This window comes from Balaenoptera borealis (genome assembly GCF_965194805.1).
Source record: "Balaenoptera borealis genome assembly, chromosome: 1".
NCBI lineage: Eukaryota > Metazoa > Chordata > Mammalia > Artiodactyla > Balaenopteridae > Balaenoptera > Balaenoptera borealis.
In genome coordinates, this window is record NC_138860.1 from 189,821,099 (window position 1) to 189,846,198 (window position 25,100).

The window sequence follows — 25,100 nt, forward strand, 5'->3', positions numbered from 1 at the left end:
GCAGAGACTAGAATGTACCCTGTCTTGTACCTGCACCTTGGCCTTGGCCCCTCCTCAGGTCATGCTTTGAGAGGAGAATCCAGAGCCTTTGGTGCACCTGTTCTGGATACGTGGTGGCCCGTTGGCTGCCGAGGGGGTGAGTAGCTGCAGTCGTCTGGGGTGACCCGGTAGAGGGCTGGGCTCGTCACCAGCTGCACATCAGGGCCTGGTGGGACAAGGGGAGGCAGGCGAGGCGCCCACCCTGTGTGGCACGACCCGGAAGTGTACACCCCGCCCACTGCCCCAGAACCGGCCCTGATGAGGACCCAACATGGTCCTCCCCTGGCTTCTAGATGCTGTGCTACCCCCAGACATTCACCCCTCACTCCCAGAGCTTATGACCTAGAGAGGGCATTCCTCGTGAGTGTGGGGGGAGCATGGGGATCGTGGCCCCAAATGTGATGGAAGGGCCGGCATTCTTGTTTGTGTGTGTGGAGATCCGGAGGACGCTCGGGCAGCCGCATGTGGCCCTCTGGCACTCACGGGACCTGGCAGAAGGGGAGGGCGCAGCGCCCGTCTGCTCTTCGCCTCTAGTGCCCAGGCAGCTCCTCAGGGAGGCGCCTGGCTCCGAGGCTGGGACAGGAACGCACCCCTGCCCCGGCCTGTCCCCTCCCGGATGGAGAAGAGCCACGGGGCCTGGGCCGCTGCAGGCCCAGGGGGCTCCAGGCTCATTCTGGAGGGTCCCCAGGGTGACACGGGAGGGCCACTGCGTGCCCTGCTGCCCACCGACAGGCCCGCCCCGAGAGCCCGTCAGCAGAGGCTGGTCTGGAGGGTGGCAGCAGCTCAAACCGAGGCTCTGCCACTTAGCGGCTGTCGCTTGGGCCGCTCGCTCAGCCTCTGCCCCGCCCTCATTGGTGGGAGGGGAGCGTGACAGCTCTGGACCCCTCCTGGGTTGTTACACAGACTCTCATGGGCTGGGTGGTGCCCGCACGCCTTCCCAGGAACCCTCCCCAGGACCTGGCCCTCGAGACCACCTTGCCCTGCTCTCCTCTGTCTTTGGTCCCTGCCATTGTCACGTTCCTAGTGCTGCGTCGGCTACCTCTTTTCCCATGTGTTGTCAGCTAGCGGGTCAGCTCCCCAGGGCAGGGTCCCGCAGCGGGCGGTCTGTGTGCTTGTGGGGAGTGCACGCGTCCAGGCCCGGGCGCCGTGGCGGCCAAAGTGCCTGGTTTAATTCAGTGAGCATCACCCCCGCCCTGGTGCCCCTCCCTCATGTGCCCGGACTTGGGTGGGGGCACCGCCCTGCTGAACCTTCCCTTTGACTTTCTGTAAACTAGGATGGCACTTGTACCTCTGGGGTGCTTTTGAGATATAATGACACGCCATACAGTTCCCCTGCTTAAAACGTACAATCTGCGCTTCCCTGGTGGCGCAGTGGTTAAGAATCCGCCTGCCAATGCAGGGGACACGGGTTCGAGCCCTGGTCTGGGAAGATCCCACATGCCGCGGAGCAACTAAGCCCCGTGAGCCGCAACTACTGAAGCCCACGTGCCTAGGGCCCGTGCTCCACAACAAGAGAAGCCACCGCAATGCGAAGTCCGCGCACCACGACAAAGAGTAGCCCCCGCTCACCACAACTAGAGAGAGCCTGTGCACGGCAGCAAGACCCAATGCAGCCATTAATTAATTAATTAATTATTTTTAAAAAGGAGGGACTTCCCTGGTGGCGCAGTGGTTAAGAATCCACCTGCCAGTGCTGGGGACACGGGTTTGAGCCCTGGTCCGGGAAGATCCCACATGCCGCGGAGCAACTAAGCCCGTGTGCCACAACTACTGAGCCTGCGCTCTAGAGCCCGCGAGCCACAACTACTGAAGCCCACATGCCACAACTACTGAAGCCCACACGCCTAGAGCCCGTGCTCCTCAACAAGAGAAGCCACTGCAATGAGAAGCCCACGCGCTGCAACAAGGAGTGGCCCCCGCTCGCCACAACTAGAGAAAGCCCGCACGCAGCAACGAAGACCCAACGCGGCCAAAAATAAATACACAAATAAATTATTTAAAAAGAAGACGGAAAGAAATGCTTGCATTTCTTTAAAAAAAAAAACCCAAAAGACACAGCGCACCACCAGTCTTCATCCCTCCCCCAACCCCTGGCCACCACTAATCTGTGTTCTCTGTCGACTTGCCTGTTCTGGACGTTTGTGTAACTGGGCTCACACGTGAGGTGGGCCTTTGTGCCCGGCTTCTTTCTCCCGCGGCTGTCGGCCAGCTCTGAGGGCGTGCCACAAGCTGACCTCAGGAGAGGGTGGGCAGCGCTTCCCATTCGGCCACCCCTAAGACGGGAGTGAGGTTCCTTAGGAAAAGGGGTCCCCGGCTAAATCATTGTGGGACAGCCCTGATTAAACACCGTTAAACAGGTTTATTTGACTACAAGATTTTGACCTGTGTGCATCATTAGCTGGGAGAGGCTAATTAGCGTTCAGGTTTCCAGACCCGTTTGGCCACAGATCATCAAGAAGGCTTCATCTCCCTTTTGGAGCTGGGAGACAGAGACCCGGGATGCAGGAGGCCACAGAGCCTGCACTCCTGCCGCAAGCTTGCAGGCAGTGGTGTCAACGCAAACGGAACGGTGGTGTGCATCCTCGAGGGAAAGAACCCAAGTGCGCAGTGTGGGCGGCCCCAAGGGGTCAATGGCTAGGTGGCCGCAGAGGGTGGGCTGCTCCCCGGGCGTCTCCCGGGCCCAGCAGCCCTTCCTCAGTCCCAGTGCCAGCCCCGCACCAGGCCCTGGCCTCACGTGGGCCATCCTTGCCTGACAGACAGGACGCCAGCTCCTGAGCTCACGCCAGCACCTCAACGGGGCCGTTTGCCACCCTCCCTGGGTCCCCTCCCTGCTCCCTGGAGCCCCAAGGGCACTTGGCTGATGACCCTGGCACTTAGGGACCCAGTTCTCACCCGAATCCCACATCTGCTGGTTTCCAAGACCACTGATGGGCTGGAGAAACAGGAAGCCCCTCTCGCGAGGCAGGCCCTGGCTCCGGGGGGCTCTGCAGAGGGCCTGGTAGCCGCCCCCTCTTGGTCCTGCTGCCTTACCTAGGCCAAGCTCACACTCTCTTGCTTCTGAGAAATCTTTTTCTTTCTAATAAGCCCTTGCCTTCTTTCCCCTGCCCCCGAGATGGCAACTCCACCAGCTAGAAGGAGGGCCTGCTCCAGAACCCCAGCAGAGAGGGGCGGGTTTTTAGAGCTGGCAGGAACCTTGGAACGTGGTCCAGACCCTGCACTGCCCTCCTCCAGCTCTCCTCTCAGCCAGCCCCACCAGGCCCCGACTCCCCGGTTCCCAGCTCTGGGACCCCATAGGCACTGATGGGGTCGTCTGCAAGGCAGGCAGGAAGCCCGGCTACACCCCTCCTCCCACTAAGGAAGGGCTGTGCCTTCGGGCTGCAGGTGGATGGGAGCCACAGGTCTCCTCAGCCATGCCAAGCAAGTTCCATATAGGGGAGGGGGAGGAAAAAGCCCCCACTGTTCTAGCCTGGTGGCCTTGACCTTGCATTCTTGGCCGCTTTGGCTGTCCCCCATTTGGAACAGGGATGGAGATGGGGAGGGGCCAGGGTCCTGCTACCCAGAGTGCTCTGCGGGCAGCAGCATCGCATCACCTGGACCCGTGTTAGAAATGGGTCTCAGGACTTCCCTGGTGGCACAGTGGTTAAGAATCCACCTGCCAGTGCAGGGGACACGGGTTCGAGCCCTGGTCCGGGAAGATACCACATGCCGCAGAGCAACTAAGCCCGTGCGCCACAACTACTGAGCCTGCGCTCTAGAGCCCGCGAGCCACAACTACTGAGCCCGCGTGCCTAGAGCCCATGCTCCACAACAAGAGAAGCCACCGCAATAAGAAGCCCGCACACCACAAGGAACAGTAGACCCCGCTCGCCACAACTAAGAGAAAGCCTGTGCGCAGCAACGAAGACCCAATGCAGCCAAAAATAAATAAATAAATGTATGAGAAAGAAAAAAAAAAAGGAAACGGGTCTCAGCCTCTGACCCCCAGACCCACCGGGTCAGAATCCACATTTACAAGATCCTCAAGTGATTCATGCGTACGTGAACATTTGAGAGGCCCCGATCTAGCACATTCTGCCTGGATGTGTGCAGAAACCTTGGGCTGGGCCCAGCAGGATGTGGACTTGTGTTCGTGGGGTGCCTTGGGCAGCAGGGGCCGGAGGACTCGGGGGTCTTGCCCGCTTAGAACTGCCTGCTGAAACTGAGAACATTTCTTCTCCGTGTGCTGTTTCAAGTCAAATTGAGTAGCCTCAAATTTTATTTTTAAAAAGTCAGCCAGAGGTGAAACCAGAGCAGGCCTTCAATAAAGTGTCTTGGAAAAACCACCATTTTCCATGTCTGCCCCGAGACTCTTCAGACAGGAACCAGAACCACTATAAGAAGCACGGTCGCAGTGCTTCAGAAACCCGAATGTTCTCCTGGCTCCGAGCCGCAAGGTTTGACGCTTTACACCTGGTGACATTTAGAGAACAATTTCTGAGAAGGCTGAGGGGGAGGAAGTATTTGGTATGACCTGACATTCCATCCTCTGGCTGATCGTTCTCTCTTCTGCCAATATACCATTTGTCTGTAAAACCCTTGGGCCAAAAATAGCTGCTAGGGCTTGGTGTCATTGTGGATGAAGGGCAACTGCCCCATTTCTTTGGCTTTCAGACACCCTCAAAGTGTCGCAAGGCACTGTCATCCCAGAGGAATTCGCACAGCTCTTTAAGCCCGAATCCCTGGCCCCGGGCGGCGAGAGAGAACTTTGCGGTGGGACAGATGGGGCCTTGGGAAGTGACCCCCTGATGCTGCCGCAGTGGACCTCTCTGGCCAGGGCCACACCACTTAGCAGCCAGGCCAGGCCACTCTCAAGAGTGAGAGGGGGCACCGTTCGCCATCCTGCTGGGTAGGCAGGCACAAGCCAGGACTGTCCTGGGCAAAACCCAGCCCTTGGCCAAGTCCCGCTGGTCACTCGGGGACCTGGCTTCTTAGGTTGCTCAGAGGAAGGAAGCAGCAGAGGAGAGGTGAGGAGGACACCAGGTGCCACTTCCTAGGCGTCTGTGCTGGCCAGGGCTCGCTGCCCACAATGTGGTCGCTCACTCCTGGTACAATAAAGTGGCCTTCTCAAGGTCACCCAGCCAGCACCGTGTTTGTCCCCACTTCCCTTCGGGGCAGAGACGGAGAGCAGCTGGCATTCCCTGGGAGTGGCGCAAACGTGCGGGTCCCCCTTTTCCTTGCTCTGGCTTGGCTCTGCTTTAGGCCTCCCCTCCCACGTTTCATCATCAACTGCATTTTCAGCTGAAGTTCATTACCAAAGTGGCGCTGGGCTCAGGATTCGGCCTGCTGTGGAAGGTGACACGGGGAGGGATGCTCGCTGTGGGCTGTCAGGAAGATGGGGCCTGGGCCGGGTTCTCTGTGCCCTCGGGCAGGGGCGGGGCGGGGCAGGGCCCAGGCTAGCCTGCAGTCACAGGTTCTCTAACCTGCCTGCTTCTCTGTGTGTGGTCCGCAGCCCGAGACTGAGGACGAGAAGAAGCGCTTTGAGGAAGGCAAAGGGCGGTACCTGCAGATGAAGGCAAAACGACAGGGTCAAGCGGAGCCTCAGCCCTAGACGCCCCCTCCTGCCGCTGGGGCCTGGAGCAGCCCCCAGCGTCTCATCATTTAGAAGTTACCCCTTGGCCAAAAACCCAGTTCACGTTGACAGCTGGTGTTGTGTGAAGTATTCGTCTCGCAGTGTTAACCTGTGTTAACCTCTCCTGGAAACCTATACACCAAAGCTTTATTTATATCATCCCAGTGTAAATGCTACACAGTATTGTCCCGACGCCCCAAGGCATTCCCTGGAAACCCTGGGGAATACTGGGGCGCACGCTGTACGGTATGGAAAGAGTCCAGCATCACTAATAAAGCTGCTGTTTGGCTGGACCTTGGTCTGGGTGGTCGCTTGTCTTGGGCGGCTGCTCTCCCCGGGGTGTGGGGGGCTGTGGGCTCCCATGGGTCCCCCCCCTTCCTCAGGGCCACCCTCCCGCCCCCGCCCCCGGGTGCCTGTACCTGCACGTACCCCAGAACCTCGGGCACAGCGGCACCCACTTGTGTTTGCCCGATGGCTTGCTGGACAGAGAGAGAGCACCCCTTCCTCCCTTCCCACCCTCCAACCCCCTCCCGGGCCCTGGTTCCGTGTCCTGGCTCTGAGGCCCCACCGGTGTCCCACTGGCCTTCCTGTCGATGGGGGCTGGGGTGCTTTTGTGAGGACTCAGGCAAGGAGCTGGGCAGAAAGAGCCGGGCTCAGCCAGACCAGACCACAGCTCAGCATGGGGCAGCCCTGCCCTGGGCCTGGCCTCTGCTCCCTGGAGGCAGCTGAGACACCTCAGAGCAAGAGGCAGGGATCCTGCTGGAGGGAGCCTCCCCAGCTGGTGCCAGGGCCCCTGTACCCGACGTGGGAACCCCCAGCCACTCGGGCAGGGGGGGTATTGGGAAGGCTAATGGGGTGGGGGTCCGAGGGGCAGTGTGTGTGTGTGTGTGTGTGTGTGTGTGTGTGTGCGCGTATGCACGTGTGTCAGCATCCGTCTCTGCACACGTGTGTGTGCACATGTGAAGTATGGGGCTGTGTGTGTGCACCTGGTCCAGCAGCCTCAGGGCAGATACGCTGCCAAGGCCACTCCAGACCCCCAGCCCCAGCCCCAGCTGAGAAACGCCCCTCCACCAAGCACTCCCGGTCACCATCGCCTGGGAGAACGCTCCTGACCCAGGCTGGTCCCCGAAGCCTGGGGATGAGACTGGCCACCAACAGCTACGGCCTCACGCAGGGCTCCCTCGGGCCCCGACAGAGAGAACGTGGCTCCAGATGCACAGAAATGCCCGCCAGGACCTTCGGTATCCGTCTCGGGCCCCAGTCCTGGCTGACGGGGTTATTTCCTGCCTGGGAGCAGGGGGAGGGAACAGACCACAGCAGGCCACGGCAGCCCCACCCTGCCCCCCGACCCCCTGGAGGCTGCCTCAGCCTCCCCAGCTCCACCCACACCCTGTGCCAACTTCCTGAAGGCCATAGGCGGTGCCCTGGGCAGGGAGTGGTGCGGAGGCAAGCCAGCCCAGGCCAGCCAAAGCCTTGGCCTGAGAAACCAGAGTCGGCCATGCCAGCCCCAAAGTGCCTGGGCCCTGGGCTTCCCCACGGTGGCCATCAGAAGCTCATCTCCCACCTGCCCCCAGAGCCAGCTAAGCCAGGGGCAGGGGCACGAGTACAGGCGGCCGTAGTGAGCTGGGCTCGCTGGTGGAAGTGCACTTGGGGCCACAGGCATGGGGCAGGCTGCCTTCTGCCAGCTGGGCAGCGGCCTGGCCCATGCTCTGGATGGCTGGATTGCCTGTTTGCCTTAGAAATGCCACACTTGACTACCAGCTACCCTGTGTCAGCCTCCTACTGCTGGTGCCCTATTTACAACCAGGGTCACATGGGCAGGGAGCTGGCCTGTCCACGGAGAGCTCATCAGGGGCCCTGACCACCCAGAAGCCACACACAGGGAGTGCGTGGCCCAGGACGCGCCATTTACCAGCTCTGCTTCATTGTGGAATCTTGCTATACAAACACTTTTACTTTTGTCTCATGAGACTGATCCTGGGGACTTCCCTGGCAGTCTAGTGGGTCTAGTGGTTAAGACTCCACGCTTCCAATGCAGTGGGCGCGGGTTTGATCCCTGGTCAGGGAACGAAGATCCCACGTGCCGCGCAGCGCGGCCAAAAAAAAAAAACCTGATCCCAAGACTCACTCTGGGCCCCCTAAAGCTGCTTCTAACTCCCCAGCTGTTTCTGGGGTGCGGAGGAGATGGTGTAGGTGGGCACAGAAGCCAGGCTATGGAGTGGTACAGGCAGCACTGGCTGCATTTGGTCGAGTCCAGTCCCGAGCAGATGCCCGCCTTCCTCCGGACACAGGGCTGGGCACTCGTGGACGCTCTCGGTTGTGGGGCAGGACAGTGCCCTGCGGGGCAGCCCAGAGTGACTCCGGAGGCCTTTCGTCCGGGATGTGTGTGGTCACTGGCTTTCTAGAAGAGGCAGGCAGGATCCTCTGACTGGATGGGAGGCCAGGATGCCAGAGGCCACTCTCTCTTGTGACTTGGGTCTCCAGAGACCCCCATCAAGGGGACTAATGGGTTTCCCCACCTAGCCTAGAGGTGACAGCCTGTGCCCCGCTAGGAGTGCTAAGTGGAGGGCAAGCTCCTGAGGGAGGGAAGAGAGAGGGCCAGGGGTGCCAGGTCGCAGGTCCTGGCCTCTCCCAGCTGCGTGGTCGTGGTCTCAGCTTCACAGAGAACACTTCTGAGCCCATGGGGGGAGGGACAACCACCCGGCGGCCCAGTGGCCCATTCACTTGATTCCCGCAGTGGAACCCCCCACCCCGAAGGCCCGAGGGTAAGTCTGAATCCTTAGCTGACCCAACCTCACCTCTCCCTGCCCTGGCTCCCCCCCATGAACGACTCCCCAATTTCTAGAGGCCACCAGTCCTCAGGGCCCCCAAGTCCTCCTTACGCCCCGCCCCTATAGTTCACCTTAGATGTGACTTCCTTCAGGAAGGCCTCCCTGAGCCCCCCACCGCCGGCCTTAGGTTCCCACTGTCCATTCCTGCCCCAGGCCACTTAGGCCTACGTCTTCCCCAGGAGGCTCGCAGCCGGCGTCGGGAGTATGGACAGACCGGGAGCACGGACAGACCCGAGTCGGCAGCGAGAGGCCCAAGCGTGATCCAGGCGTCGCGGGAGGCGCCGCCCACCCTAGGGGGCTTCGGCCAGGAGGCGCGGGTGCGGAGGGCGCGCCCCCGCGGGTACAAGACAAACGCGCGGACAGACAGACACACGCGGCGGGCCGCGCCTCCGAGGGGAGGGGGTGGGCGGTCCGAGGGGCGGCGTGGAGACGCCCGCGGAGGCCTGCGCCCTGCTCCGCCCCCCGCCCCCGGCCGCCCGGGCGCAGCCAGCCGAGCGGCGGGATCGGAGCGCGGCGGCGGCGGCGGCGGCGCGAGGGGAGGGAGGGAGAGAGGGAGGAAAAGAGGGAGGGAGGAAGGGAGGGAGGGAGGAAGGGAGGGAGGGGCGGCGGGGCCGAACCGAGACGAGCGGAACGCGCAGGCCACGGGCGGCCGCCGCCAGGATGCCCCGGCCCGCTGGCCGCTCCGCCGCCGGCCACCCACGCGGTCCCCGGCGGCCCGCGCTCGGCCCGGGGGCGCGGGAGCCGCAGCCGGAGCCGGAGGCGGGAGCAGCGAGCTGGAGCCCCGGGCGCCTGAATTCAGGGTGAGCGCCTCCGCCCTGGCCCCGGGGCGGCCGGGCAGGGGACCCCCGGCGGGAGGACTTTGGGCGGGGAGGGGCTGTCCGTGGTCGGTCGGTCGGTCACGGGGTCTGTCCGATGGCCAAGGGCTCCGCTTAAGGCTGTGCACCCCTCCCCCCAAGTTGGGGACCTTCGGGGTAACTTCCCCGGGGTCCGCCCCTTCTTCTGAGCCTGGCAGCGCCGCCCCGGGGGACTTGCTTTCAGGGGGCGGGGATGGCCGGTCTGGGGGTCCCGGGCCCACCGCTGCCCAGCGTAAGTCGGGAGGCGTCCGGGACCGCAGTCCCGTCAGCGTTCGGCTCGCGGCCGACGCTCGGACGCGCCCTCGGGGCTGGGCAGAGCTGGGGGCCCCGCTGGGGCAGGACCGCGCGCCTGGCCGGGCGGGGGATCGGAGGACAGAGGAGCGGGGACCGCGGGGGTGGGGGGCGGGCGTGGCGGAGATGTGGAGGCTACTCGCCGAGAGCTCCGCCCTGGGCGGCGGCCGAGCGGGGCCCTGCGGGACTGATGGGTAGCAGCGCCGGCGGAGAGCAGCCTGGGGGCGGCAGCCTGAGCCCGGGAATCCTTTCAAGTTCTGGGTTCTCTTTGTTGCGCAATAGAGCCCGGGGGCCATGCGGCCTCATTGGCCCGGGGCCGCGACGTCACGCCGGAGCCCCGCCCGCAGACTCTGCGGAGACAGTCCGGTGGGTCCCAAGCCCGCCACACCTGCAGCCTGCACTGCGGTGTCCTGGGGGGAGTGGGGGCAGGGAGCGTCTCCGGGATCCAGGCGGAGGGGGAAGCCCAGTCCTGAAATGCTGCGGAGCCTGAGTGGGCTGCGGGAGAAACTTTCCAATAGGGGGCGACAACACCCCTTTAATGTTGGGGTCTGGACCCTAGTGTCCCCTGCTCCCTGTGATTGAGAATGAACAGAAGGTGTCACCAACCTGGAGGAAGGGGGACATCTTGTTTCCACAGAGCCAGCCCCCTCTCACTCTGCATTTGGAGACCTTGCTCTCCACCCCACCCCAGTGACACTCCTCCCCCATCGCAGGACCACCACGCTCAGGAGTCCACAAAGCCAGCCTTCATACTTCCTCCCTGTGCTGCACTGGGCTCTGAGCCTCAGTGTTCCCATCTGCACTGTGGGGACAGTAGGACCCATCTTGCAGGGGCAGGAGGCCCAGAAAGACAACCTCAGCTCAAGGAACAAAAAAATGCCAAGTTTCCGAGCATTTTAATGTTTCAGACATCAGGATTTTGATGTCAGGCGGGTGGAGTTTGGATCCTGGCTCGGGAACCTAAGAGCTTGGTTACCTCCCCTTAACCATCTGTAAAATGGGAACGATGGCAGTCCTTCAGACAAGATCACTGGGGGTGCGAACTGAGGGGAGTGTGCCTGTCCGAAGGAGGATTGCCTCCTCCCTCTACTTGTAGGGCACATTCTCCTGCCCACAGACCTAGGGCCTTTCCCTGCAGTGAGACACTGCTCGGCTAGACTCAGGGAAGAACCGGCACCAGGAAGGGTTGTACCAGTGGCAGCCTGTGGCACCTTCCCTACCACTCTGCACCGGCAATCAACAGGTGGGCAGGGTGGGCTGGGCCGGGCGCAGGGTCACAGGAGTCAGACAGCCTGCTTGGGCTTCTGAGGGAAGGCCTCCCAATCTGACGGCCAAGGCGGCGCGATGCAAGTAGAAATAGATGGCAGGCCACCAGGTGCATGCCGAATCCGGTTTTCTGTTTGATAATGTAAGCCTCTGGCCCACAGCAGCCTGCAGACTCTGCCCGCTCTGGACCCCTGGTAGGCTGCCAGACACCCCACCTGGCTGTGTGTAGCCCTGTGGCCTCATTACCCTCCAAGCTGGGCTGTCCCAGGTTCTGGCTGGGGTGACTGTGCATCTGCCTGCAGGTCTGAGGCTCGTGCACACCTCTGAGCTCAGTGTCTTGAAGAGACAGCATAGCTCAGTGAGCAGGGGGGTCTTTGGTACAGACATCCACGTGGCAAGCATTTATTGAGCACTTACTGTGTGCCCGGCTCCATTCTAAGCGCTTTCCCTGGCACAGCTTACCGGCTACCCACACACTTCTCGAGGTAGATACTATCATGTCTACGTACAGATGAGAAAACTGAGGCCCAGCTGAGTCACGTGACTGGCTGGGGCGCTAAAGCTGGAGCCTAACAGCTCTTCACCCCACACCGGGTGGCCTCTGTATGCTGACGTCAGGGAGGCTCGCTGGACACCGGAACGGCTGGGGGAGGGTTCAGCGGGGCCGCCTCACCTCCCACGCTGGGTCTGGGGTGGGGAAGGGGAGGCAGCTTTGCGAGCAGAAGCCTAATGTTTGGGAAGGAAGTTCCCTGGCCCCAGAAGTCCCCCAGCCCCCACTAAAAGGCCCTTAGTGGGCACTGGTGTGGTCCAGATTAGACTCCTCCTCTGGGTCAGGGGTCTGGGCAGGCCCACTGCAGGGGCACAGAGATGAATGAGACCCATCAGGACTCAGATCCTTCGGTGTCCATGGGGCTCAGGCCGCACTCTGCACAAGACAAGCAGGGGAGCCTGGCAGCGGGCTGGGAGGTGCCACTTCCCCTGTCCTGAGCGCCAGGGGCTTGCGATGGCCTGTCCACCCCAAGCTGGAAACAGTCCCTGAAGGATCATGTGGCTGTGTCTGGGGGGCTGTGTCTGTGTTGGGGGCAACAAATTTGCAGCCAATGAGATTACACAGGCTAGAGGGTGAGAAGGCCCAAGTGTAGGCAGTGTACATGGTAGACCTGCACTTAGCCCTGCACTTGTGCCCCACGCCACCTGCTCCAGGCTGTGGCCAGAGGGGCCTCCTGTGGGGGGCCTCGCATCAGAGGGACCGGCCAGCGCTCCGCACAGGGACGTGCCGAGCTGGGAAGGGGGACTCACCGCCTGGCCCACTGGCAGGATGGGGCCTGCCCCGCGTCCTAGGTCCCTGGTTCCTGCCTATCCACAGGCTGTCCTTGGGGGCAGGTTCTGGTCCCATGCTGCCCACGGCATCCGGAGCAGCCACTGTGCGTGAGAGCGGGCCTGCCCCAGGCGTTAGAGATGTGGCGTCTGTCCACCCCAGCCTCCCCCTGCAGGAAGCCTCATCGTCCCCGTTTCAGAGTAGGACGTGGGTGCAGGGACCTTGCTGGGGCCACATGGCTAGTGCGCTAGAGCTTAGTGTGCCCCCCAGCCCGGGGTAGTGCCAGGGCCTGCCAGGTGTGCACGGCCATGGAAGGCCTGCTGGGGGCTGACCTGGGTAAAGCAGGCCGCCCTTTCCCAAGGCAGGCACGAGAGTGGTCCCCAGAGCATCCCTTCCTCACAGGGGAGGTTCGGGGGGCTCATCCCCCAGGCGTGTCCTCACTGGCCAAAGGAAGTGGGACCAATGGAAGTGAGGGCCCCCAGCATGCACTGGGGGAGCCTCGCGTGGGCTGCGTGAGGATTGGGGAGTTTGATGGTGAGAGGGCTGGTTCTGGGACAGGACCAGGTACACACGCGGCACAGCGCCCACCTGGGCCCGGCCTGGCGGCTTCCCTGAGGATGCAGGCGGCCTGGAAGGAAGCCTAGATGCCGCACCTTGACCAGGAGTAGGTGGAGGTGAGGGGATGTGCACTTATTGAGCACCCCTGTATACATCCCCTGGGAGCCAGGAGGCTCCATAGAGGGGAGAGGAGGGCGAAGCAGCCCCGCCCAAGCCAGGACCAGACAGGCAGTGGAGCATGAGGGGACCTCCTCTTTCTCCCACTCCCAAGAGCCCCAAGAGCTTCACTGCCGGAGCCCAAGGGAGAGTCACTGAGAGCTCTTTGGCTCCCCCCGAACCCACTGCAGATGCTCACGGCCCCTGGTGTCCCCAGGCCGCCACGTGTGAGGGCTGCTGCTCTGAGCCGAGGCCTGGCTTGAGGAGGATGTCCCAGCCGCCGGCCAGCTCCCGTCGGCACCATGAGTGATGAGCGGCGTCTGCCCGGCAGCGCGGTGGGCTGGCTGGCCTGCGGAGGCCTCTCCCTGCTGGCCAACGCGTGGGGCATCCTCAGCGTGGGGGCCAAGCAGAAGAAGTGGAAGCCCCTGGAGTTCCTGCTGTGCACGCTCGCGGCCACCCACATGCTCAACGTGGCCGTGCCCATCGCCACCTACGCCGTGGTGCAGCTGCGGCGCCAGCGCCCCGACTACGAGTGGAACGAGGGCCTCTGCAAGGTCTTCGTCTCCACCTTCTACACCCTCACCCTGGCCACCTGCTTCTCCGTCACCTCCCTCTCCTACCACCGCATGTGGATGGTCCGCTGGCCCGTCAACTACCGGTGAGTTCCTGGGCGTGTGCCCGTGTGCACCTGAACAGCTGGTGTCCTTGCAGAGGGGGACGTGGGTGCCTGATCGCACAGGTACCCTCGGTGTGGGGACAGGGTCCCTGTGCGGTGTGCCGCACCCATGCTGTGCTGGGGTTGCAGGGGCGAGAGCGCGTGTAGGTGTACGTGGGTGTGTACGGTGTCCGGTACAGAGGGGCTCGGTGAGAAGGACACGTGACGATGTGCTGGCTGCGGGGCTGGGGCAGTTGAGGACCCTCTGCCGGTCCCCAGGGGCCTGCGGAGAGACCCTGTGAGTGACGCCAGGTCCCTCTGTCCTGCCCCCGCCCCATGCCAGGCTAAGCAACGCCAAGAAGCAGGCGGTGCACACGGTCATGGGCATCTGGATGGTGTCCTTCATCCTGTCGGCGCTGCCCGCCGTCGGCTGGCACGACACGAGCGAGCGCTTCTACACCCACGGCTGCCACTTCATCGTGGCTGAGATTGGCCTGGGCTTCGGCGTCTGCTTCCTGCTGCTGGTGGGCGGCAGCGTGGCCATGGGCGTGGTCTGCACGGCCATCGCCCTCTTCCAGACGCTGGCGGTGCAGGTGGGGCGCCGGGCTGACCGCCACGCCTTCACCGTGCCCACCATCGTGGTGGAGGACGCGCAGGGCAAGCGCCGCTCCTCCATCGACGGCTCCGAGCCCGCCAGGACCTCGCTGCAGATCACCGGCCTGGTGGCCACCATCGTCGTCATATACGACTGCCTCATGGGCTTCCCTGTGCTGGTGGGTGAGCCCGGCGGGTGGTAGGAGCCCGGCGGGGGGGCGTGGGCTCTGGGGCAGCCCTGGGGCTGGGCGCGCTCCAGGCATGAGGTGGTTGAATCCTCACGCCCCATCTTTTCAGGAGGCATCATCATCATCCCCATTTTACAGAGGTGGAAACTGAACTTCAGAGAGGTCAAACGACCCGCCTAAAGTCAGGGCATCCATGGTGGGACCTGAACCCATGTCAGGTGGCTGCAGAGACCAGGGTCTTTTGTCACACGGCAGGGGACTTTCCTCTCCTGACCTGAGTGAGACCCATTTGATGCAGAGGGTATGGAAGGTGGGGTGACATGCCACAGGCTTCCTGGTGGGTCCAGGTCCCAGGATGGACAGAGGGGGGATTTGGTGTGGCAGAATTGGCTTTGATCCTGAATCGGGAGGCAGGGCAGGCCTTGAATGTGTGCTGGCGAGTTGGACTTGATCCCAGGAGCTGAGGAAGGTCAAGGTGAGGGCTGGTCTGAAGACCCTGCCAGCAAGGGTCCAAGGTCCACCGAGGCTGCCTGGGGTCCTGTCTGTGAGGCTGTGCCCCAGGCCTAGCCCAAGAATGGACTCAAAGACAAGCCCTCCCACTGATAGGGCTCCAGCCCAGCCCCTGAAGGCTATGGAGCTGGACAGGGCAGGGTCTAGGGGCACGGACCAGATAGAGGCTTCATCCTAGCAGCTGGGCAGGGAGTCACTGCAGGACACAAGCTCCAGAAAGTGACAGGTGGTGTGGCAGCCTCATAGTCAGGGGTGACCTTCTGCGCCACCCTCAGTGGGCCAGGTACCCCCCAGGTAGAGTCCTCCTGTGTGCAGTGGGGCCTGGTGTCCCCAGTCCCTTTGCTGATAGAGGGAAGGCGCATGTGTGAAATTGCAGAGCCAGATGGGAATGGCAGTGGGGGAAGGGCCCCCCAGCTTCTCTTCAGGGCCGTTTGTGGAACCCACTCCATGCTGCAGGCCTGGTACAGTGTCTGGAATCTTTACCTCACCCTGTGGGGTGTTCTTGGCCCATTTCACAGATGAGGAAACTGAGCCCTAGAGAGGTTTAGCATCTTTCTGAGGGTCACACAGCTCGCATGGAAGAACCAACATGATGTCTGCATCATGCCCACTTCTGCTCTGAAAGAGGAATAGTTATGTCACTCAGTGGGGTCATGAACTCTCCTGGGAGCAGAGGAATGAGGGGTCCCTGGGCAGTGACCCAAAGGCCACCTGGTTGGATCCTCTGACCCCCAGAAACTGCTTTGATTCTAGACCTCTGGGGTCTGAGGTCTAGACCCTCAGAGTAGGGGCAGGGCCAAGGAGGCCACTAGCTGTGGAGCAGCGGGGACGGTAGAAAGGTCCCTGAACTGGGAGACTTGAGACCTGGCTCTGAAAAAGGGGATGGTAATCCACGCCTCCTCCTCCTTGGGCAGTCACGGGTGAAATGAGGGAGGCCATGCCCAGTGCTACCCGGTGCACTGTGAAGGGCTATGCACACACGGGGCTGTGACCGTTCATCTTGGCACCAGCGGCTGTCGGTGGGCAGGGACTTCTCCCCTCACACTCTGTCTCTTTCCTGCCCAAGAGCCCAGAGCTTTGTCCGTCTCCTCCTCCTCCCCCTCCATCTCCCCCTCCCCCTCCTCCGGCAGGTGGCCACTCAGACCTGCCCCACAGGTGGGAGCACTGAGGCCGGGAAGGGAAGCTGGGTGATGGGGGTCCTGCCGGGTGCCAGGCCCAGCCCTGTGCCCACAGGTGGTGAGCTTCAGCAGCCTGCGGGCTGACGCCTCGGCGCCCTGGATGGCACTGTGTGTGCTGTGGTGCTCAGTGACCCAGGCCCTGCTGCTGCCCCTATTCCTCTGGGCCTGCGACCGCTACCGCGCTGACCTCAAGGCTGTCTGGGAGAAGTGCGTGGCCCTCATGGCCAACGATGAGGACTCGGATGACGGTGAGGATGGTCTGAGAATGCCCCCCAGGGAGAGTGGCGCCTGGGTGAGGTCACTGGGGGTCCGCGGGGTAACAGCTGTCAGAGCCCCCTTGTTCTACCCCAAAGGTTCTTAAACCCCTAAAGGACCCAAGCCTGGTGGCCCACGGGGCATTCCCCTGTATGGCTTGGCCGCCCCCAGGGTTCCAGTTAATCAGACGTTCTGGTTAACAGAGTGCCTGTGGACTCCAGCCTGAATGTGTTTCGTGGAGCTTCCAACCTTAGGGGTCCTGGCGAACTGCCCCGGGGCTCCTGTAGACCGGTCCTGTCTCCCTGCCAGCAGTAATAATGTGACCCTGGGCTGAGCCCTTGCCACCTGCCAGGCAGTGTCAGCTCCTTGTGTCTATTTAGTTCTCACCCCCATAGAGGAGGAAACTGGCTCAGGGTCTGTGACTTCCCCAGTCCCTCAACTAAAAGGTGGCAGAGTCAGGATCTGAATAGAGGACCCCGCCCTTCTCCTTTTCTGTTAACCAGCCCACCAGCCACGCGTGTGTCTCTGGGGGTCCCTGGGACCCATTCCTGGATGCCCCCAAGTTTCCATGGCCCTAAGCTTCTGCCCCGCCCTGCAGAAACCAGCCTGGAAGGTGGCATCCCCCCAGACCTAGTGTTGGACCGCTCCCTGGACTACAGCTATGGGGGTGACTTTGTGGCCCTGGACAGGACGGCCACGTATGAGCTCTCTGCCCTGGAGGGGGACCTGCCCCAGTTCTGCCCTCCGCGGCCCTTGCAGGACGACAAGATGCAGTACCTGCAGGTAGGGGCAGCCAGGGCTGGAGACGCAAATAGGCCTCTCCAAGGCCTTTCCGCTCTGAGCCCGTCTCACGCCTGCCACAGCTCCTGGGGCTGGCTTTCATCCTCCCAAGACGGGCTGGCCCCAGGTCACAGAGCCTGTGCAGGTGGACCCATGGGGGGCACCCCAGCCCCTGTGCCCAAGTTCCCTGGTGCTCTAGGAGGATGGTCCATTTGGTGCCTGTGCTGTTTCCTTGGGGCTCAGCACCCTACTCAAGCGGACTTCTCCCCAACTGACCCAAGCTACAGATGACAACACTGTGGTTTGGAGAGATTGTCTCTTGCCCCAGATCTCACAGCTCCAAACCAGGGTGCCCTGGACCAGGCCTGGTCCCTGACCTCAGGCGGCCCTGCTCGGTGAGGGGAGGCTAGGTCCCCCTTTTCCAGGAGGGCAGCCCGGGTTAACCCCTTGGTCCTGACAGGTCCCGCCCACGCGACGCTTCTCCCACGACGACGCGGACGTGTGGGCCGCCGTTCCGCTGCCCACGTTCCTACCGCGCTGGGGCTCTGGCGAGGACCTGGCCGCCCTGGTGCTGCCCGGCGGGCCCGACCGGCGCCGCGGTGGCCTGCTGGCGGAGGACGCGCCCCCCTTCCGCCCGCGCCGTCGCTCGGCCGAGAGCCTGCTGTCGCTGCGCCCCCCGGCCCTGGACGACGACCCGCGCCTCGCCCCCGGCTCGCCCCCCGGCAGCCCGCGCCGCCGCGCCGGGCCCGGCGCCCGCTGCGCCTCGGCCTCGCTGCTGCCCGACGCCTTCGCGCTGACCGCCTTCGAGCGGGAGCCGCAGGCCCTGCGCCGCCTACCCGCCTTGCCGGGGCCCTTCCCCGTCCGCGCCCTTCCCCGCGACGGCGCCCAGCCCGGCGGGGAAGCGGCGCCCCCTGGCGGCGGCGGCGCGCAACGGAGCCCCGGGCCGCGCCCGGCCGCACACGCGCGTCCCAGGACCTTGCGGACCGGCCTGAGCGCGTCGTGGGGCGAACCCGGGGGCCTGCGCGCGGCGGGCGGCGGCGGCGGCAGCACCAGCAGCTTCTTGAGCTCGCCCTCGGAGTCGTCGGGCTACGTCACGCTGCACTCGGACTCGATGGGTTCGGCGTCTTAGGGCCCGCCGGCGCCTCCCCAAGTCTCCAGGCGGGCCGGGCCACCCACGGGGCCAAAGCACCAAAGATGCCATCCTAACCCGGCCCAGGCTCGGGGCAGGCTACGCTGAGACCGCCGGCGGCGCCTGGACTTGCGCTAGCCCTGACGGGGCGAGCTGTCTGCTGCCCCGGAAGCGGCCATTGCCTGGAGGGGCAACGCCCGCCCTGGACGACCACACTGGGCGCGGACCAGCCTCTGGGCAGGGCATCTCCGGGCAGAGTGAGGCTGGGGCTTGGGAAAAGGCGGGCTCCGCACGGGGCAGCTGGGCTGGGGACGTGGGGTTGGGGGGAGCCCGGAGACGGGGCTACCGCCGGACGGAACAAAGCCCAGCCCTGCAGGAGCCACCAGACTGCACCCAGCTTCCCACTCTGCACCGTAATTGTCACACCTCAGGGGGTGGGGTACAGAGGGTCTGTAAGTACAGGGGTCTTCAGAGCCCAAGCCAAGTTCTCTGAGCAGGTCTCCCTGCTGACTTGTTCTGCCTTGGTTTCCGCATCTGTAATGAGCAGGTGACCATGTTAACGCTCAGGACTGCGGACAAGTCTCCTGGTCTGTGTGCCCCGGCCGCCACCGAGTGGACACGGAGTAAGAGTAGTGGAGGACCCTCCATGGGTCCTTTGTGGGGGCCAGTTTTCAGGGGCCTGGCGTGGCCCCCAAGCCTGAGGCCTCCCACACTTAGTGCCCCTGGCCCCCTTGAGAACTCTCCCCAGCCGAGCTAAAGCACAACACTTTTGCACCATCACCATGGGCACCACACCCACCTTGGCCGCTGTTAGCATCCCACCCTCATCACTGTGCCTCCATTGCCTATGCACACCATGTCAGCCACCTCTGTGACTCCCACCATGAAGGTCGTGGGTACATGTGGAGAAAACTGAAGCAAAGGGGGAGCGGGCTTCCTTATCCTGGTGCCCACCCCCAACCCGTGCAGGTCTGGCCAGGAAGGGATCTTGGCTTAGAGGCCTCGCAGCTTCTGGGTCCAAGGCCTGGTCCATGGTAAGAGTTCCTCCACCCTGGGGCAGGGGTCTTCTTTGCTCTCCATGCTGGGCAGACCTCTTGCAGGCCTGGGCTTGGCCATGGGCCCTGGGGAGGGCCTGCTGGGTCTTGCATGGAGGAAGACCCTAGACTCAGGCTAAGGAGAAGCCCGGAAATAGCTGTGGACTTTGAGCTGGAGGGGCCGGGGTGAATGCAGAGGCTGTCTCCTTCCATCCCCTGCCTCCATGCAGTGGCCCCTGCATGTGAAGATATGGAGGGGGTTCCGGGGCCCGCAAGGAGCTGGTCTACCCCCTCTTCCCTCCTGCTCTGCAACCTGGAATTGCAGCATTGCCTCTGCCCCTCAGGTGGCCAAGCCTGTCTCCTCACCCTCCAGACAGGGTCCCAGCTCCAGAGAGGCCTCTGGGAGCCGGGAGAACAGGGGGGACTACGCAGCTCTGTCTCACCTTCAGAGGCCCCTTCAGTCTCTGGCTGTGGGGTAACTTGGGGGGAGGAGCTGGCCACAGGTAAGTAAGGCAGGGGCCTCCGGTCCAGCCTCAGCCGTGGGAGGCCTGCCTCGCCAACGCTGCTGTGCCTTCAAGGACCAACATGTGCTATGGGGGCAGAGGTAGCCAGTTAGCCACTGTTCCCTGCCCCCCGCCGGCCGATTTGTCACCTTGGGTTTTTATATCCAATCTGTGTATTTCATATCCAATGGCAATACTTGCAGGGAGGCATGGTCCCCTGAAGTCCCTCCAGTCCTGGTTTTTACAAAATTATTAAAGAGGAGGGAGGACCCCAAACAGAGGCCCCTGGAGTCTGGGGCTCCCTCTCTCACTTTGTCTAGCCTCCAGGCCTGTTTGCTGCCCTGATGAGCAGCTTGACCCTGGGTTCACTGTGGAGGGAGCTCTGTCTTCATACCACCACCCAGCCCAGAGCCAGGGATCCGTTTGTAGTTTTTTTGACAACTGAGCATTTATCTTCTGTACAGAATCTAATAAAAACTTCCTATGATTTGCACCAGGCAATCCGAGGCCAGTTTCATGGAAACACTTAGAACCTAACAGCACCGCCGGCCAGCTGCCCCTAAACGTCTCTCCCTCTCGGTCCTGAATTCCTCCGCTAGTGCACCCTTCCTTTGGGTTGGACTTGCCCCTTTCTCTAGGCAAATCCAGCGGCCCCACCCAGCGAGTGAGTCAGACCTGGAGCAGCGGCAGGATGGAGCGGCCTGGTGGGCTCCAAAGCCCCAGTAGAGGACGGAGATTACCTATGAGTGCAGATGGCAGCCCCTGCCCGGGTTTGGCTTCACGGACCGCTAACCACAGTAAGGCTGATTCTGGAGGGCGAGAAGGGCAGAGCAGTTGGAGCCGTGCCTAGGGGAGGAGGACCCATTGTGCCGGTTGACCCGCCCCACCAGCCTGGGTTGGAATTTGGAGGACGTGCCCTGGGTCTGCGATGTAAGATCGCCACCTGGTGGCCGACAGGAGCCTGGTGGCCTGCAGAAGGATTAGTGTCAGGAAGTTGAGACCCGAGAGGCCGCCCCGGGACCACCACTGCAGGACCCCCGCCCCAGCTCCGGAGAGCCCAGCTCCGGAGAGCCCTCTCCCTGCGGTCTGACCAGGACGGGCTTAGCACACGGCAAGGCAGGGGCAGCCCAAAATGAGAAACGTTTTATACAAAGTTGATGTTTGTAGTTCAAAAAGATTCACCTAAGTAGGCATCATGGGAGAAATTAGAACCTTCGTGGCCTCTTTATACCCATTTCAGAAGTTCGCACTGTCCTTATTTTGAATTTCAAGCTGGTGGGAGGAGGTGCTAGGATCTCTTCCTGGGCTCAGCGCAGGACCTGTCCTCCAACCCCAGGCTTCCCCTCGCGGGCCGGGAGCCCCGGGTTCGAGTCCGGACACAGCAATGACCTCATTTTCGGACGAGTCGCACAGCATTCCCAGGGTCGTCAAGGGTGGTGGGCTCCCTGGAGGCCCCAGAGGTCCGGAGTCGGGGACTCTGCGGGGCCGGGGTCTTTTCCAAGCGGGGAGAAGTGAACTCTCCCTTGAGAGGAGCCGGGGTGTGCCCTAGCAGCCTTCAAGTTGGTGCGACAGTGGGCGGGGTCCCTACGAGAAGCCGCGCGGAGCCAAGAGTCGGGTGGCCGGGGGTGGGGGGGGTGGGGGGGGTAGGTGGAGCATCTTACCGGGCGGGGCCACAGCGCTGAGCGGGCGCAGGGCAGGGTCGCTAAGGAGGGGGCTTCAGAGAGGGCGACTTAGGAGCGCGCGGCAGCGGGTGGGCCGCGCCGCGTGCGGAGGGGGTGGGGATCCCTGGAAGCCGAGTGGGTCCGGGATGGGGATGGGATGGGGGCCACTTGCCGGGGGGGCGGAGCCTGGCGCGCTTTGTGCCGGTGGGAACCGGGCGTCCCTGGCCGGCTGAATGGGCAGGGGCGGGGCAGCGATTCTCCTCGCTGCGAGGGGTCCGCTCTGTGCCGCTGCCGACAGCGACCTTCCCACCGCGACGCGGCCGCGGGGCGGGGACGAGCTGCCCGCCAGGGGCCCTGGGAAAGGGGCGCAGCCCGGGACACCCACTCCCAGCCCCACTAGAAGGTGGGAGGAGGAGAAAGCGGGTCCGGCCTAAGTGGGTAAGGCTGGGGTGGGGGGTGGGTTATGCCTAGACGCGCAGAACCCGGTCCAATCGTAGCTTCGTGTATTTCCCCGAGTTCGAAGAGACGCGGCACCCTCCCGGCCACCCCGTCCCGGGACCAGAACCGATGACCGGAGTCCCGGCCGTCCAAAACAGTCTCTGCGTCCCCAGGCCAGACGAGGGCCTCCGTGAGTCCGAGGCCGCAACAGATCCTCACCAGGGCCGCCACAAGCGCAGCCCTGGCCCCGGGTTCTCGGCGAAGCGGCGAGACGCCGACTGCGGCGCGGGGATGCTGGTGGACTGACCGGGGAGACCTCCAGAGAAGAGGAGCCGGGGTGGCGGGGACCGCGAGCCGCCGGCGGCCGGATCAGGGGCCCAAACTGGGGGGGCGCCGGGGCCGCGCCGCGCGGGCGCCTCGGGGCCGGGACTGGCGCTGTCCATGGTGCTGCCACCCGCGCGCTCGTGCGCCAGGGGGCAGCGCAGGCCGTCGCCGCCCTCCTCTCCGCGCCGCAGAAGTTGGCTAACGCCCGGCAGACAGCCGCGGAAGCCCGACGGGTACTCGGCTCCGCTGGGGACCGGCCAGAGCCCTGGGGGGAGGGGAGCGGATGAGAGAAATGCAGAAAGGAGGGGAGAGGAGGAGGAAAGGAAAGATGGAGAGAGGAGAGAGCAAGGGAGGGGAAAAGTGTGGAGGGAGGGAAGAGAAGGGAGGGGAGTCAGCCCGAACCCGCTCCCCCCCTTCCGGGGTCCAGACCTTCGCCCACCCGGATTACAACTCCACAGCCAGCCGGGCTTTGCTGCCTGCCCACTCACAGCAATATGGGGCCCCCTCCTCACTCAGCTGCCCACTGACCTGAGCAGTTCTTCTCCATCCATCCCTCCTTTATCTGGCCTTGTAGAATCCATGGCTCTGACCCCACAAGTTCCCCCGCCTCTTCGCCCGACCCCCCAAGCCATCCCGCTACCTTGCACCGAGTTCTGAAGGCTTTTCATGTACTTGACGCTCAGCTCCAGTATGTCCGCCTTCTCCAACTTGCGTTTCCGGATCTGGGGATCCGTGGAAAGGGCTCTTAGCGCCGCAGCCTGGGCTGGAGCGGATGAGGCTGGGGATCGTATCATCCCTTACCTCCACCGAGGCCCCTTTCTCACCTGGTGCGAGTAGTGTTTCTCTAGCAACGATCTGAGCTGCTCCAGCGACACATTAATGCGCGCCCGTCGCTTCTTCTCCATCAGCGGCTTGGAGATCTGTGGGTGAGCAGCAGTTAGAGGGCAGGGCCTTGGCCCTCTCGCCCTCTGCCTCACTCCTCAGCCCCGCAGCCCTCAGGACCCCAGACCTTGCGGAAGTTGCCGGCGGGGCCGCCAGAGCTGCCCTGGGTGTCGGACTCAGTGCCCATGTTGTCGTAGCGGAGACCACTGGAGGCGGCACCGCCTTTATAGGGGCCCCTCGTTTACATGTCAATGAGGCACTCCTGGACTTGTGGAACCCCCAGGGGGAGGGGATGAGAGAGGGACAAACTGGGAAGTTCGCCACCTCCCTCTGCCTCTTCTCTTCCCTTAGTCCAGGCCTCACCTCCAGGACCCCTCCTCCCTCCTGAGGGACCACCTTTACCCTTTCTCAGTCTTTTCTTTTTTTTTTTTTTTGTCTGCATTGGGTCTTCATTGCTGCGCACGGGCTTTCTCTAGTTGCGGCGAGCGGGGGCTACTCTTCGTTGCGGTGCGCGGGCTTCTCATTGCGGTGGCTTCTCTTGTTGGGGAGCACGGGCTCTAGGCGCGCGGGCTTCAGTAGTTGCGGCACACAGGCTCAGTAGTTGTGGCTCACGGGCTTAGTTGCTCCACGGCATGTGGGATCTTCCCGGACCAGGGACCAAACCCGTATCCCCTGCACCGGCAGGCGGATTCTTAACCACTGCGCCACCAGGGAGGTCCTCTCAGTCTTTCCTTTATCCCTCTCACCCTCACAACTGCCTGAGTCTGGAATTCCTTCCCATGCCCATCCCCTCCGGTCCCAGTCTCCCTAAATTCTGGGCCTCACCACCAAGCCCACTGGGGGAGGTCCATGGGCCCAGCTGGCTGCAAGACCCACTAATGACTATGACTGAGCACCGGGCCTCCTCGGGCCTGATGAAGATGCGGAGGCAGGGAGCACCCGCCAGCGAGGCCTTTCTGCGGGCTCCACGCTTGGGCCGCGCTGGCAATGCTGCATTACTCGCCCTAATGTCGGGACAATGCAGCGATTTTCTGCCTGTGGCCACTCAAAGCCAGGTGCAGACCAGGCCCGCGGGGGCCAAGCAGCAACATGTGTCCCATTAAAGCATGCAGCCCGCCCGCAGGGCCACAGCCAGCCTCCTCCTCCTTGGGGCCTTGGGACCGGGAGCAGTCCTGCGTCGGGGTTCCGTCTGGGCTCGGGGCCCTCTGGCCCTGTTAGGACCCAACCCACACTCTTCAAACTGGGGGGCAAGCTGCAGGCAGCCTCAGGCCAGGGCAGTCAGAAAGGCCTCCCCCACCCCCAGTCCTGAGTTTGCAGGCTGGAAAACTCAGGCTCTGAGGACCTTTCCTTCACAGGGAAGGCCTAGGTGTTTATTCCCCCCACCCCTGCCCATTGGCCTTCTCTGGGTCCCAACAAATGGGAGGTGGTGGTGGAGACCACTGAGCATCTGGGGAGAGCGCCGTTCTGCACGTTTGGAGGCCCGGGATGTCAACCCCTTTTCATTATTCAGGCGGTGGCTGAAGACCCCAGGAGCTCAGAGAGGAGACACTTGCCCCCGGACCGGCTAGGCCCTGGAGCAGGACTCCGGTGCAGTCCCTGCTTGCGCTTCAGGAGGCTGGGCTCCAGGAGCCGTGAGGGACGGGAAAACTGACGTCTGCGGGAGCCCCTGGGTTCAAACCTACACAGCTCCCTTTACTGAGTTCCCTTGGCCTCGGTGAACATGCGGCCCCTAGCGCTGCTTGTGAGGGCGCTGTGGAAGTCGCAAGGACCCAAAAGTTCGGCAGTGGAGCCCTGCTGCCGAAGACTGAACAAACTGGCCTTCGCGGGGCCCCAGTGGGAGGGGGAGGGGAAATTGCTGGGTCCTTGGTGGGCCCCAGCTCCATCCTCTTACCCATCCACCCCCGCTCGGGGTACTGATGGGCCCCCTGCCCGGCAGTGGCGTTCCCAGGCGCCAAGCAGCGTGGAGAATCGCTCCCCGCCCTCCTTTCAGGCAGAAGCTTCGGCGACAGCGGCTCCCAAGTGTTCTTTCACCCCGGCCGCAGGGCCCG

The 25,100-nt window shown here is 63.2% G+C and overlaps 3 protein-coding genes across 7 annotated transcripts in view; 2 read left to right on the top strand and 1 right to left on the bottom strand.

Moving 5' to 3' along the window:
- ACOT7 (acyl-CoA thioesterase 7) overlaps positions 1 to 5,940 on the top strand; it is a 90,625-nt gene extending 84,685 nt beyond the window's left edge. The window contains exon 9 of the mRNA XM_082342733.1: positions 5,528 to 5,940. Coding sequence (XP_082198859.1) covers positions 5,528 to 5,626 — 99 coding nt within the window. The 3' untranslated portion in view covers positions 5,627 to 5,940. The remainder of the gene's footprint in view (positions 1 to 5,527) is intronic.
- A 3,134-nt stretch (positions 5,941 to 9,074) lies between these two features.
- GPR153 (G protein-coupled receptor 153) lies at positions 9,075 to 20,240 on the top strand. 5 transcript variants are annotated; one of them, XM_082354491.1, is made up of 7 exons: positions 9,075 to 9,278; positions 12,766 to 12,881; positions 13,113 to 13,579; positions 13,920 to 14,349; positions 16,102 to 16,294; positions 16,900 to 17,084; positions 17,542 to 20,240. In XM_082354491.1, the coding sequence occupies exons 3-7, from the start codon at positions 13,224 to 13,226 to the stop codon at positions 18,208 to 18,210; spliced, it is 1,833 nt and encodes a 610-aa protein (XP_082210617.1). In that variant the 5' UTR covers positions 9,075 to 9,278; positions 12,766 to 12,881; positions 13,113 to 13,223; the 3' UTR covers positions 18,211 to 20,240. The 5 variants fall into 5 exon arrangements, with proteins under 5 accessions (XP_082210617.1, XP_082210616.1, XP_082210619.1 ...); XM_082354490.1 differs by lacking the exon at positions 12,766 to 12,881; XM_082354493.1 differs by lacking the exon at positions 12,766 to 12,881 and having other exon boundaries at positions 13,139 to 13,579.
- Positions 20,241 to 21,658: 1,418 nt separating this feature from the next.
- HES3 (hes family bHLH transcription factor 3) lies at positions 21,659 to 23,147 on the bottom strand. The gene is made up of 3 exons (XM_082354548.1): positions 22,995 to 23,147; positions 22,811 to 22,892; positions 21,659 to 22,435 (listed from the first exon to the last, which is right to left on the bottom strand). The coding sequence occupies exons 1-3, from the start codon at positions 23,073 to 23,075 to the stop codon at positions 22,062 to 22,064; spliced, it is 537 nt and encodes a 178-aa protein (XP_082210674.1). The 5' UTR covers positions 23,076 to 23,147; the 3' UTR covers positions 21,659 to 22,061.
- Positions 23,148 to 25,100: the final 1,953 nt, after the last annotated feature.

Excerpts from the sequence above, each read along its gene's own strand:
- GPR153 (XM_082354491.1), top strand. The coding sequence starts at position 13,224 with ATGAGTGATGAGCGGCGTCTGCCCGGCAGCGCGGTGGGCTGGCTGGCC. Across the intron at positions 13,580-13,919 it reads CGCTGGCCCGTCAACTACCG|GCTAAGCAACGCCAAGAAGC; the intron begins GTGAGTTCCTGG and ends GCCCCATGCCAG. Across the intron at positions 16,295-16,899 it reads CGATGAGGACTCGGATGACG|AAACCAGCCTGGAAGGTGGC; the intron begins GTGAGGATGGTC and ends CCCGCCCTGCAG.
- HES3 (XM_082354548.1), bottom strand. The coding sequence starts at position 23,075 with ATGGAGAAGAAGCGACGGGCGCGCATTAATGTGTCGCTGGAGCAGCTC. Across the intron at positions 22,893-22,994 it reads AGAAACACTACTCGCACCAG|ATCCGGAAACGCAAGTTGGA; the intron begins GTGAGAAAGGGG and ends ACGGATCCCCAG. Across the intron at positions 22,436-22,810 it reads CCTTCAGAACTCGGTGCAAG|GGCTCTGGCCGGTCCCCAGC; the intron begins GTAGCGGGATGG and ends CCCTCCCCCCAG.